Below are 13,674 nucleotides of genomic sequence, written 5' to 3'. Positions count from 1 at the left end.
GGTGCAGCTGGGTGCAGTTGGGTGCAGTTGGGGTGCAGTTGGGGTGACAGCCCCCCTGTCCCGCAGAGCTCGTCACGGGTTTGGGTGCAGGTTTGGGTGCAGTTGGGTGCAGTTGGGTGCAGCTGGGGTGACAGCCCCCCCGTCCCACAGAGCTCGTCGCGGGTTTGGGTGCAGGTTTGGGTGCAGTTGGGTGCAGTTGGGTGCAGCTGGGTGCAGTTGGGTGCAGTTGGGGTGCAGTTGGGGTGACAGCACCCCCTGTGCCGCAGAGCTCGTCCCGGGTTTGGGTGCAGTTGGGGTGCAGTTGGGGTGCAGTTGGGTGCAGTTGGGTGCAGTTGGGTGCAGTTGGGGTGCAGTTGGGGTGACAGCCCCCCTGTCCCGCAGAGCTCGTCACGGGTTTGGGTGCAGGTTTGGGTGCAGGTTTGGGTGCAGTTGGATGCAGTTGGGTGCAGCTGGGGTGACAGCCCCCCCGTCCCGCAGAGCTCGTCGCGGGTTTGGGTGCAGTTGGGTGCAGTTGGGTGCAGCTGGGTGCAGTTGGGTGCAGTTGGGGTGCAGTTGGGGTGACAGCCCCCCCGTCCCGCAGAGCTCGTCACGGGTTTGGGTGCAGGTTTGGGTGCAGTTGGGTGCAGTTGGGTGCAGCTGGGTGCAGTTGGGGTGCAGTTGGGGTGACAGCCCCCCCGTCCCGCAGAGCTCGTCCTGGGTTTGGGTGCAGGTTTGGGTGCAGTTGGGGTGCAGTTGGGTGCATTTGGGTGCAGTTGGGGTGCAGTTGGGTGCAGCTGGGTGCAGTTGGGGTGCAGTTGGGGTGACAGCCCCCCCGTCCCGCAGAGCTCGTCCCGGGTTTGGGTGCAGGTTTGGGTGCAGTTGGGTGCAGCTGGGTGCAGCTGGGGTGACAGCCCCCCCGTCCCGCAGAGCTCGTCACGGGTTTGGGTGCAGGTTTGGGTGCAGTTGGGTGCAGTTGGGTGCAGTTGGGGTGCAGCTGGGGTGACAGCCCCCCCGTCCCGCAGAGCTCGTCGCGGGTTTGGGTGCGGTTGGGTGCAGTTGGGTGCAGTTGGGTGCAGTTGGGGTGACAGCCCCCCCGTCCCGCAGAGCTCGTCCTGGGTTTGGGTGCAGGTTTGGGTGCAGTTGGGGTGCAGTTGGGTGCATTTGGGTGCAGTTGGGGTGCAGTTGGGGTGACAGCCCCCCCATCCCGCAGAGCTCGTCGCGGGTTTGGGTGCAGTTGGGTGCAGTTGGGTGCAGTTGGGGTGACAGCCCCCCCGTCCCGCAGAGCTCGTCGCGGGTTTGGGTGCAGTTGGGTGCAGTTGGGTGCAGTTGGGTGCAGTTGGGGTGCAGTTGGGGTGACAGCCCCCCCATCCCGCAGAGCTCGTCGCGGGTTTGGGTGCAGTTGGGTGCAGTTGGGTGCAGTTGGGGTGACAGCCCCCCCGTCCCGCAGAGCTCGTCGCGGGTTTGGGTGCAGTTGGGTGCAGTTGGGTGCAGTTGGGTGCAGTTGGGGTGCAGTTGGGGTGACAGCCCCCCCATCCCGCAGAGCTCGTCGCGGGTTTGGGTGCAGTTGGGTGCAGTTGGGTGCAGTTGGGTGCAGTTGGGGTGCAGTTGGGGTGACAGCCCCCCCGTCCCGCAGAGCTCGTCGCGGGTTTGGGTGCAGTTGGGTGCAGTTGGGTGCAGTTGGGTGCAGTTGGGTGCAGTTGGGGTGCAGCTGGGGTGACAGCCCCCCCGTCCCGCAGAGCTCGTCGCGGGTTTGGGTGCGGTTGGGTGCAGTTGGGTGCAGTTGGGTGCAGTTGGGGTGCAGTTGGGGTGACAGCCCCACCGTCCCGCAGAGCTCGTCCCGGGTTTGGGTGCAGCTGGGGTGCAGTTGGGTGCAGTTGGGTGCAGCTGGGTGCAGCTGGGTGCAGCTGGGGTGACAGCCCCCCCGTCCCGCAGAGCTCGTCGCGGGCGCGGCTGCGGCAGCTGGAGAGCCTGCACGGCTTCGTCGGCGCCGCCACCAAGGAGCTCATGTGGCTCAACGAGAAGGAGGAGGAGGAGGTGACGTTCGACTGGAGCGACCGCAACCCCAACATGGCGGCCAAGAAGGACAGCTACTCGGTACCCACGGGGGACACGGGCGCGCTGGCCACGGGGACACTGTCCCTGGCCACAGGGGGGCACTGTCCCTGGCCACAGGGGGGCACTGTCCCTGGCCACAGGGGGGCACTGTCCCTGGCCACGGGGGGCACTGTCCCTGGCCACGGGGGGCACTGTCTCCGGCCACGGGGTCACTGTCCCTGGCCCCAGGTGTCACTGACCTTGGCCCCGCATGGGCCGGGCCCTGGCCCTCCTTGGCTCTACATGTCACTGTCCCTCCCTGTCCCTGTGTGTCACTGTCCCTCCCTGTCCCTGAGTGTCACTGTCCCTGTCCGTCCCTGAGTGTCATTGTCCCTGTCCCTGGGTGTGACTGTCCCCGTCCCTGCCCTGCGCAGGTCTGGCCCTGTCCCTACATGTGCCTGTCCCTGTCCCTGCATGTCCCTGTCCCTATCTGTCCCTGTCCCTCCCTGTCCCTGCCTGTCACTGTCCCTGCACAGTCCTGTCGCTGTGCCTCCCTGTCCCTGCACGTTGTTGTCCTGTGCGGCCCTGTCCCTGTCCCTGGGTGTGCCTGTCCCTGTCCCTGTCCCTGCACGGTCCTGTCCCTGTCCCTCCCTGTCCCTGCATGCTCTTGCCCTGTGCGGTCCTGTCCCTGTCCCTGTGTGTCGCTGTCCCTGTCCTTGCACAGTCCCTGTCCCTGCACAGAGCGGTCCCTGCACAGTCCCTGTCCCCGTGTCCCGGTGGTGACAGATTTTTAAGGTGCCCCCGCACCCTGTGGCCGAAGATGCTCTTTGGCCACCCCTGCCCGCTGTGCCAGCCCAGCCTGCTGTCCCTGCTGTGTCCCCGTGCCATGCTGTCACTGCCGTGTCACCGTCCCTGACACGTCACCCTGCTCTGCTGTCCCTGCCATGTCCTTGTACTGCGCCGTCCCTGCTGTGTCCCTGCGCTGTGCTGTCCCTGCTGTGTCACCATCCCTGCCATGTCACCGTCCCTGCCATGTCCCCACGCTGTGCTGTCCCTGCCGTGTCCCCACGCTCTGCTGTCCCTGCCGTGTCCCTGTCCCTGCCGTGTCCCCATGCTGTGCTGTCCCTGCCATGTCCCCACGCTCTGCTGTCCCTGCCATGTCCCCGTGTTGCGCTGTCCCTGCCATGTCCCCATCCCTGCTGTGTCCCCACGCTCTGCTGTCCCTGCCGTGTCCCCACGCTGTGCTGCAGCTCCAGCCCCGCTCTGTCCCCTCCTGCCACCAGCTCTGCCCGCCCTCCCTGATCGGGCCAGAGTCCTTGTCCCCTCGCGCTGTCACTGACGGGAACCGCATCTGTGTGCTGAGGCTGAGCACCCTGAGACCCCCTGACACCCCCTGAGACCCCCGTGTCCCCTCCCTGTCCCCTGAGACCCCCGTGTCCCCTCCCTGTCCCCCCCAGCCCCCGTGTCCCCTCCCTGACACCCCCTGAGACCCCTGTGTCCCTTTCCTGTCCCCTGAGACCCCCGTGTCCCCAGCAGTCGCAGGGTCCCTGGGGTGGGGGCAGGAGGGGCTGCAGCCCCAGGGACACACAGACGGACAGACAGACACACAGACGCACAGACCTGCAGACAGACACACAGATGGACACACAGACAGGTGCAGGGACATGCAGACAGACACACAGATGGACACACAGACAGGTGCACAGACCTGCAGACAGACACACAGATGGACACACAGACAGGTGCACGGACCTGCAGACAGACACACAGATGGACACACAGACAGGTGCACAGACCTGCAGACAGACACACAGATGGACACACAGACAGGTGCACAGACCTGCAGACAGACACACAGATGGACACACAGACAGGTGCACGGACCTGCAGACAGACACACAGATGGACACACAGACAGGTGCACGGACCTGCAGACAGACACACAGATGGACACACAGACAGGTGCACAGACCTGCAGACAGACACACAGATGGACACACAGACAGGTGCACAGACCTGCAGACAGACACACAGATGGACACACAGACAGGTGCAGGGACATGCAGACAGACACACAGATGGACACACAGACAGGTGCACAGACATGCAGACAGACACACAGATGGACACACAGACAGGTGCACAGACATGCAGACAGACACACAGATGGACACACAGACAGGTGCACGGACCTGCAGACAGACACACAGATGGACACACAGACAGGTGCACAGACCTGCAGACAGACACACAGATGGACACACAGACAGGTGCACGGACCTGCAGACAGACACACAGATGGACACACAGACAGGTGCACAGACCTGCAGACAGACACACAGATGGACACACAGACAGGTGCACGGACCTGCAGACAGACACACAGATGGACACACAGACAGGTGCACGGACCTGCAGACAGACACACAGATGGACACACAGACAGGTGCACAGACATGCAGACAGACACACAGATGGACACACAGACAGGTGCACAGACATGCAGACAGACACACAGATGGACACACAGACAGGTGCACAGACATGCAGACAGACACACAGATGGACACACAGACAGGTGCACAGACGTGTAGACAGACACACAGATGGACACACAGACAGGTGCACAGACCTGCAGACAGACACACAGATGGACACACAGACAGGTGCACAGACATGCAGACAGACACACAGACAGACACACAGACAGGTGCACGGACCTGCAGACAGACACACAGATGGACACACAGACAGGTGCACGGACCTGCAGACAGACACACAGATGGACACACAGACAGGTGCACAGACCTGCAGACAGACACACAGATGGACACACAGACAGGTGCACAGACATGCAGACAGACACACAGATGGACACACAGACAGGTGCACAGACCTGCAGACAGACACACAGATGGACACACAGACAGGTGCACAGACCTGCAGACAGACACACAGATGGACACACAGACAGGTGCACGGACCTGCAGACAGACACACAGATGGACACACAGACAGGTGCACAGACGTGTAGACAGGCAGACATGCACAGACACACAGACAGACACACATAACATGCACGGCTGGACACACGTCCGTGGCCGGACAGACATCCATGGCCGGACACACGTCCACGCACCTGTCGGTGCCCGCGCAGGCGCTGATGCGGGAGCTGGAGCTGCGGGAGCGGCGCATCAAGGAGCTGCAGAGCTCGGGGGAGCGGCTGCTGCGGGACGAGCACCCGGCGCGGCACACGCTGGAGGTGCGGCCATGGGGGGCCTGGGGGGCCATGGGGGGCCTGGGGGGCCATGGAGGTCATGGGGGGTCATGGGGGGTTGTCAGCGGGACGAGCACCCGGCGCGGCACACGCTGGAGGTGCGGCCATGGGGGGCCTGGGGGGCCGTGAGGGGTCCTGGGGGGCCATGGGGGTCATGGGGGGTTATGGGGGGTTGTCAGCGGGACGAGCACCCGGCGCGGCACACGCTGGAAGTGGGGCCATGGGGGGCCTGGGGGGCCATGGAGGGTCCTGGGGGGCCATGGGGGTTATGGGGGGTTGTCAGTGGGACGAGCACCTGGTGCGGCACACGCTGGAAGTGGGGCCATGGGGGGACATGGAGGTTCCTGGGGGGCCATGGGGGGCCATGGAGGGTCCTGGGGGACCATGGGGGGTCATGCGGGGTTGTCAGGGGGACGAGCACCTGGTGCGGCACACGCTGGAAGTGGGGCCATGGGGGGACATGGAGGTTCATGGGGGGCCATGGAGGGTCCTGGGGGACCATGGGGGGTCATGCGGGGTTGTCAGGGGGACGAGCACCTGGTGCGGCACATGCTGGAAGTGGGGCCATGGGGGGACATGGAGGTTCCTGGGGGGCCATGGGAGGTCCTGGGGGGCCATGGGGGGTCATGGGGGAGTTGTCAGCGGGACGAGCACCTGGCGCGGCACACGCTGGAGGTGGGGCCATGGGGGGCCTGGGGGGCCATGGGGGTCATGGGGGTTGTCAGCAGGATGAGCACCCGGTGCAGCACACACTGGAGGTGGGGTTGGGGGTCATGGGGGACCATGGGGGTGATGGGGGACCTGGGGGGGGGTGTCAGCGGGTGAGCACCCAGCACGGCACACGCTGGAGGTGGGGTTGGGGGCCATGGGGGGCCTGGGGGGCCTGGGCAGGTTTGAGGTCCCTGAGGGGCATGGGGGGTCTTTGTGGGGCCCAGAGGGGTCTGGGGGGCCAGGGATGGTATGGGGGGATCTGGGGGGTCTGAGAGGGGTCTGGGGGGCCAGGGGGAATATGGGGGGTCTTTGGGGGTCCCAGAGGGGGCCTGGGGGGCCAGGGCTGGTATGGGGGGATCTGGGAGGGGTTGGGGGGTCTTGAGTGTCTAAGAGGGGTCTGGGAGGTCAGGGGGTGCTGAGGGGACCTGGAGGACCTGGAGGCTCCCCTGGGGGACCGAGGGGGGCTGAGGGGACCCGGGGGCTCTTGGGGGACCGAGGGGTGCCAGGGTGACTGTGGGGGTCTTGGGGAGCTGGGGGGGAGCCATGGGGCCTGGAGAGGCTCTTGGGGGGCTGAGGGGGGCCAGGGGTGTCTGGGTGGCTGGTTGGTGCCGGTGGCGATGCCGGTGGCGGTGGTGATACCGGTGGCAGTGGCAGTGCCGGTGGCGATGCTGGTGGCCATGCTGGTGGCGGTGGCAGCACGGGCAGGTGACCCGTGTCCCATGTCCCATGTCCCATGTCCCATGTCCCATGTCCCCACTCAGGCGTTCCAGGCGGCGCTGCAGACCCAGTGGAGCTGGATGCTCCAGCTGTGCTGCTGCATCGAGGCGCATCTGAAGGAGAACAGCGCCTACTTCCAGGTACGGGGGTTGGGGGGTGCGTGGGGGGACCCCAGGACACCCGCGGCCGGGTGACGACCCCAGCTGACCCCCCCGCCCCCCCAGTTCTTCGCCGACGTGCGGGAGGCCGAGGAGTTCCTGCGCAAGACGCAGGAGAACATGAGGAAGAAGTACTCGTGTGACCGCAGCATCACGGTGACGCGGCTGGAGGACCTGCTGCAGGACTGCCTGGTGAGGGGACGGGACCCCAGGCCCCTGGGACCCCCCGGGACCCCGCCTGGGACCCCCGGCTGGGACCCCCTTGGTGGGAACCCCCTGCAGCCCCTGGGGTGGCCCCTGGGGTAGCACAACTGCCCCAATGCGTGAGCCCCCCTGCGGCCCCCAAGGTGACCCCCAGACCCCCTGCACCCCCAGCGTGATCTCCCCCAATGCGTGAGCCCCCCTGCAGCCCCCAAGGTGACCCCAGACCCCCTGCAGCCCCAGGGTGATCTCTCCTAATGCATGAACCCCCTGCAGCCCCCAAGGTGACCCCCAGACCCCCTGCGGCCCCCAAGGTGACCCCAGACCCCCTGCACCCCCAGCGTGATCTCCCCCAATGCGTGAGCCCCCCTGCAGCCCCCAAGGTGACCCCCAGACCCCCTGCAGCCCCTGGGGTGACACGACCACCCCCAATCCCTGAGCCTCCCTGCAGCCCTTGGGGTGACCCCCAGACCCACTGCAACCCCCAGGGTCACCCCCAGATCCCCAGGCAGCCCCAGGGATGGACCCCCAGCCCCACTGCAGCCCCTGGGGTGACTCCCAATCCCTGACCCCCCCTGCAGCCCCCGGGGTGACTCCCCAATCCCCCTGCAGCCCCCGGGTTGACTCCCCAATCCCTGAGCCCCCCTGCAGCCCCCGGGGTGACCCCCATCCCCCTGCAGCCCCCCGAGGATGATCCCCCCAAGCACCCCTCACTGCACCCCCCCCCCCCCCACCGCGGTGACGCCCTGCGGTGACACACAGACCCTGCTTCAGGAGTGACCCCCAGTAACCCCCCCAGTATCCCCCTCCCACCCACACACCCTCGCTGCAGCGCCCCCCCAAACACCCCGCCCTGCCGCCCCCACCCCGCGGGGTGCAGCGGGGCCCCCCTGACCCCCCGTTGGTTTGCAGGAGCAGAAGGAGCAGCTGGCGGAGTACGCGGCGCAGCTGGGGGGGCTGGCGCGCCGCGCCAAGACCATCGTGCAGCTGAAGCCGCGCGGCGCCGGCGCCCCCCTGCACGGCCGGCCCCCCATCCAGGCCGTCTGCGACTACAAGCAGATCGAGGTGCGGGGACGGCGGGAGGGCCGGGGGGGGACGCGGGGCTGGGCACCCCCAGCGCGGTCTGACGCCCCCCGCCCCCCAGATCACGGTGCACAAGAACGACGAGTGCGCGCTGCTCAGCAACGCGCAGCCGCACCGCTGGAAGGTGCTGAGCGCCGGCGGCAGCGAGGCCATCGTCCCCTCCGTCTGCTTCCTGCTGCCGCCCCCCAACACCGAGGCGCTGGACGCCGTGCGCAGGTCAGTGCGGGGACCCCCAGCCGCGGGGACCCCCAACCGCAGGGAACCCCCACCCGCAGGGACCCCCAACCGCGGGGAACCCCCACCCGCAGGGACCCCCAGCCGTGGGGACCCCCAACCGCAGGGAACCCCCAACCGCAGGGACCCCCAGCCATGGGGACCCCCAACCGCAGGGAACCCCCAACCGCAGGGACCCCCAGCCGTGGGGACCCCCCAACCACGGGGACCCCGAACCGCAGGGACCCCTGACGGCGGGGACTGCCCAACCGCAGGACTGTCTGTGTGGTGTCCCCTGTCCCTGGGGTCCCCTGTCCATGGGGTCCCCCCTGTCCATGGGATCCTCTTGTCTATGAGGTCCCCCCTGTCTGTGCAGTCTGTGGGGTCCCCTTGTCTATAGGGTCCCCTTGTCTATAGGGTCCCCTTCATCTGTGGAGTCCCCTCTGTCCGTGGAATCCTCACTGTCTGTGGGGTCCCCCCTGACCAAGAGATCCCTGCTGTCCGTGGGGTCCCCTTGTCCATAGGGTCCCCTTCATCTGTGGGGTTCCCCTGTCCTTGGACGTCCCTCTGTCTATGGGATCCCCACTGTCCGTGGGGTCCCTTTGTCCATGAGGTCCCCCCTGTCCCTGGGGTCCCTCTGTCCATGGAATCCCCACTCTCTGTGGGGTCCCCCCTGACCATGAGATCCCTGCTGTCCGTGGGGTCCCCTTGTCCATAGGGTCCCCTTCATCTGTGGGGTTCCCCTGTCCTTGAGGGTCCCTCTGTCTATGGGATCCCCACTGTCTGTGGGGTCCCCCCTGACCATGAGATCCCCACTGTCTGTGGGGTCCGCACTGTCCGTGGAATCCCCACTGTCTGTGTGGTCCCTTTGTCCATGAGGTCCCCCCTGTCCATGGAATCCCTGCTGTCCATGAGGTCCCCCCTGACCATGAGATCCCTGCTGTCTGTGGGGTCTCCTTGTCCATGAGGTCCCTCCTGTCCCTGGGGTCCCCCCCGTCCATGGAATCCCCGCTGTCCGTGGGGTCCCCCCTGACCATGAGATCCCCGCTGTCTGTGGGGTCCCCTTGTCCACGGGGTACCCCCCGTCTGTGCAGTGCATGGATCTGGGGGTCCCCCTGTCCGTGATACGCCCCATCTGTGCGGTCCCCTCTCATCCTTGGGGTGCTCCAGTCTGTGGGGTTCCCCTGTTTGTGGGGTACACCCTGTCTGTGAGGTCTCTCCTTAGACGTGGGGTCCCCCCTGTCTGTGTGATTCCCCAGTCCATGGGGTCCCCCCTGTCTGTGGGGTCCCCCCTGTCTGTGGGGTCCCTACTCATCCATGGTGTCCCCCTTGTCTGTGGGGTCTCCATGGACTGTAGGGTCCCCCTGTCCCTGGGGTCCCTCCTCAGCTGCAGGGCCTCCCCTGTCTGTGTGGTCGCCCCCATCCGTGGTGTCCCCCACCCGTGGGGTCCCCACCGCCCCCTGACCCCAGCACCTCCTGCAGGCTGGAGACCACTCACCAGCAGCTCCTGGAGCTCTGGCACCAGCTGCACCTGGACATGCGCTGCCTGCTGTCCTGGCAGTGCCTGAGCCGCGACATCCAGCAGATCCAGGCCTGGTCGCACCTCACCGTGAGTTGGCCCCAGAGCGGGCTCCCGAGGGTCCTGGGGGGCTGATGGAGCCGCTGGGAGCTGGGGAGGCCAAACTGAACCCTGGGGGCAGCTCTGGGCACCTCACGCCAAGAAACCCTTGAGGTGCTGGACCGAGTGGAGAGAAGGGAGCGGAGCTGGGGAGGGGCTGGAGCACAAGTGTGATGGAGCGGCTGAGGGAGCTGGGGGTTCAGCTGGAGAACAGGAGCTGAGGGGAGACCTTCTGATCTCTGAACTGCCTGAAAGGAGCTTGGAGCCAGGGGGGTTGGGCTCTGCTCCCCAGGAACAAGCGCCAGGAGCAGAGGAAACGGCCTCAAGTTGCCCAGGGGAGGTTGAGGTTGGATCTGGGACCAATTTCTTCCCCAAAGGGCAGTGGGGCATTGGAACAGGCTGCCCAGGGCAGTGCTGGAGTCACCATCCCTGGAGGGCTGGACAGACGGACAGGAGGTTCTCAGGACAGGGGGCAGTTTCGGGGTGGGTGCGGTTGGATGAGTGCCCCCGGGGGTGCTGTCCCCGAGCGGCGGGTGACGCGGTGCTCCCGCGCAGTTCCGCTCGCTGCACGCCGAGGAGTGCCGGCAGGTCCTGCGCAGCCTGGACGCGCACTACCAGGAGTTCCTGCGCGACAGCCAGGACTCGCAGGCGTTCCAGCCCGACGACCGCCTGCAGGCCGAGCGCGACTACAGCGCCTGCACGCACAAGTACGAGCTGCTGCTGCGCAGCCAGGAGAAAGGTGAGACCCCGGCCCCGCCGCCCCGCGCTCCGGGTGTCCCTGGGGGAGCGGGAGGGCGCTGACCCGGCCCCGGCGTCCCCGCAGGCGAGCAGGACGAGTCGCTGTGCAAGAGCTACATCTCGCAGCTGAAGGACATCCGGCTGCAGCTGGAGAGCTGCGAGTCCCGCACCATCCACCGCATCCGCCTGCCCCTGGACAAGGACCTGGCCCGCGAGTGCGCGCAGCGCATCTCCGAGCAGCAGGTGCGCCGCAGGGGACGGGGACCCCGCACCGCACACGGGGACCCTGCACCGCACACGGGGACCCTGCACCACACACGAGGATGGGGACCCCCACACCGCACACGGGGATGGGGACCCCACACCGCACACAGTGACTCCGGCACTGCACACAGGGACCCCGGCACCACACACGGGGATCCCACACTGCACATGGGGACCCCGGCACCACACACGGGGACGGGGACCCCCACACTGCACACGGGGATGGGAACCCCACACTGCACACAGTGACCCCGGCACCGCACACGGGGATGGGGACCCTGCACTACACATGGGGACCCTGCAGTGCACATGGGGATGGGGACCCTGGCACCACACATGGGGACCCTGGCACCTGTAACAGGGACAGAGACCCTGGCACTGCACACGGGGATGGGGACCCTGGCACCTGTAACAGGGACAGGGACCCTGGCACTGCACACGGGGATGGGGCCCCTGGCACCTGTAACAGCGACAGGGACCCTGTCACCGCAGATGGGGACGGGGACCCTGGCAGTCCCAGCGGGGCTGGGTCTGTCACAGAATCCCCCGATCACGGGGCGGTTGGGGTGGAGGGGACCTCCGGAGATCCCCGTCCAAGCCCTGGTAGCGCAGGGTCACGAGAGCACAGGACACGTCCAGGCGGGTTCCAGTGTCCCCAGAGGAGACCCCACGATGTCTCATGGAATCACAGGATGTCCTGGGCTGGAAGGGACCCACAGGGACCACAGAATCACAGATTCGGGTTGGAGGGCCCTTCCCAGCCCCCCAGTCCCCCTGCCATGACAGGGACATCTTCACCAGCTCAGGGTGCTCAGAGCCCATCCAGCCTGGCCTGGGGTGTCTCAGGGGTGGTTCAGCCACCACCTCTCTGGGAACCTGGGCCAGTAAATCTGGTGAAAGGTGGCTGGAAGAGCATCTCAGCAGGACCAAAAAAGATGCACTTCTAGGAGAACACAAAGCAGTTTCCTGTCCCTGCCCAGGACACCCCACAGGTCACCCCGTGTGTCTGGGGACCGTGTCCAGTCTCTTCTTGGACACTGTCAGGCTGGGACCCTGCTCAGTGCTCTGTCACCCTATAGAAAGCCGTTTCTCCTCATGTCCACCACACGGGTGGGCTGCAGCCCCCCGCGCTGCTCCTCCCCAGGGCCGGGGTGGCCAGGGACACGGTGCCACATGGGGGTCAGTGGGAGTGAGGGACCCTCCTGTCCCCGCAGCAAACCCACCTGGAGCTGGAGGGCATCAAGAAGAACCTGGACAAGGTGAGCGAGAAGACGGAGCAGGTGCTGGCGCAGCCCGAGCAGGCCAGCTCGGCGCCCGTGCTGCGCTCGGAGCTGGACGTGACGCTGCAGAAGATGAGCCAGGTGTACAGCCTGTCCAGCATCTACCTGGAGAAGTGAGTGCCCGAGCCCGCGCGGCTCCGGTGTCACCGGCCGGGATGAGCCTGCGCCAACGCGTGGGCTCGGGGGTCCTGCAGGAGTCACGGGATCAGCAGATGGTTTGGGGTGGAGGGACCCCTGAAGGTCACCGGTCCAACCCCGGGGACATCTTCACCAGCTCAGGGTGCTCAGAGCCCGTCCAGCCTGGCCTGGGGTGTCTCAGGGATGGTTCATCCACCACCTCTCTGGGAACCTGGGCCAGGCTCTCAGCACCCTCAGGACAACAATTCCTTCCTCATGTCCAGCCTGAACCTCTCTCCTTTAGTTTAAACCATCACCCCTTGTCCTGTCCCAACAGCCCTTGCTCCAAACTCTGTCCCCATCTTTCTCATCAGCCCCTTTTAAGTCCGGAAGAGCCGCACTAAGGTCTCCCCGGAGCTTCTCGTCCCCGGGCTGAGCCCCCAGCTCTCTCAGCCTTTCTCCCCGGGGCTGTTCCAGCTGGGACCATTTTCGTGGCGCAGCGGAGCTGCCGTGTCCCCCCTTCCCCGAGCTCGGTGCCACTGGGTGCCGGCTGAGCCATCTCCTGTGCCCGCAGGCTGAAGACCATCAACCTGGTGATCCGCAGCACTCAGGGCGCGGAGGAGCTGGTCAAGAAGTACGAGGACCAGCTGAAGGACGTGCAGACCGTGCCGGCTGACCTCAAGGAGCTGGAGGCCAGCAAGGCTGAGCTGAAGGTAACGGCACCGGGATGGGGCCGAGGGGCTGAGGCTCTTAGGGACACGGGTTCATGCCAGGGTTGAGTCAGCGGTTGGGCTCGGTGATCTTGAGGGTCTTTTCCAACCGTTGGATGACCCGTGACCCCCGTTCTATGCGGCAGCGGCTGCGTGCGCAGGCCGAGGGCCACCAGCCCTTCTTCAACACGCTGGAGACCGACCTGAGCAAGGCCAAGGACGTCAACGAGCGCATGGTCCGGGGCCACAGCGAGCGCGACGTGGACCTGGAGCGGTACCGGGAGCGCGTGCAGCAGCTGCTGGAGCGCTGGCAGGCGGTGCTGGCGCAGAGCGACCTGCGCCAGCGCGAGCTGGACCAGCTGGGCCGGCAGCTGCGGTACTACCGCGAGAGCTGCGACGCGCTGCTGCGCTGGATCCAGGACGCCAAGCAGCGCCAGGAGCAGATCCAGGCGGTGCCCATCACCGACAGCAAGGCGGTGCGGGAGCAGCTGCTGCAGGAGAAGGTACCGCCGGCGCGGGGCGCGCGGGGCCGGTGCTGCCGGCTGACCGCGGGGTCCTGAGCTCACCCCCGCCT

General features: G+C 66.6%; 1 protein-coding gene across 1 annotated transcript in view; it reads left to right on the top strand.

The window, feature by feature from the left end:
* PLEC (plectin) overlaps positions 1-13,674 on the top strand; it is a 128,071-nt gene that overhangs the window by 50,436 nt on the left and 63,961 nt on the right. The window contains exons 16-27 of the mRNA XM_071805556.1: positions 1,912-2,073; positions 5,171-5,275; positions 6,763-6,858; positions 6,943-7,068; positions 7,990-8,142; positions 8,222-8,376; positions 9,856-9,982; positions 10,547-10,730; positions 10,815-10,972; positions 12,208-12,386; positions 12,965-13,103; positions 13,247-13,603. Of these exons, the coding sequence (XP_071661657.1) occupies positions 1,912-2,073; positions 5,171-5,275; positions 6,763-6,858; positions 6,943-7,068; positions 7,990-8,142; positions 8,222-8,376; positions 9,856-9,982; positions 10,547-10,730; positions 10,815-10,972; positions 12,208-12,386; positions 12,965-13,103; positions 13,247-13,603 (1,941 nt within the window). The remainder of the gene's footprint in view (positions 1-1,911; positions 2,074-5,170; positions 5,276-6,762; positions 6,859-6,942; positions 7,069-7,989; positions 8,143-8,221; positions 8,377-9,855; positions 9,983-10,546; positions 10,731-10,814; positions 10,973-12,207; positions 12,387-12,964; positions 13,104-13,246; positions 13,604-13,674) is intronic.

Source organism: Patagioenas fasciata, chromosome 2 (genome assembly GCF_037038585.1).
Source record: "Patagioenas fasciata isolate bPatFas1 chromosome 2, bPatFas1.hap1, whole genome shotgun sequence".
NCBI lineage: Eukaryota > Metazoa > Chordata > Aves > Columbiformes > Columbidae > Patagioenas > Patagioenas fasciata.
Note: the sequence above shows the minus strand (reverse complement) of the source record. Positions and strands in the feature narration are given on the sequence as shown.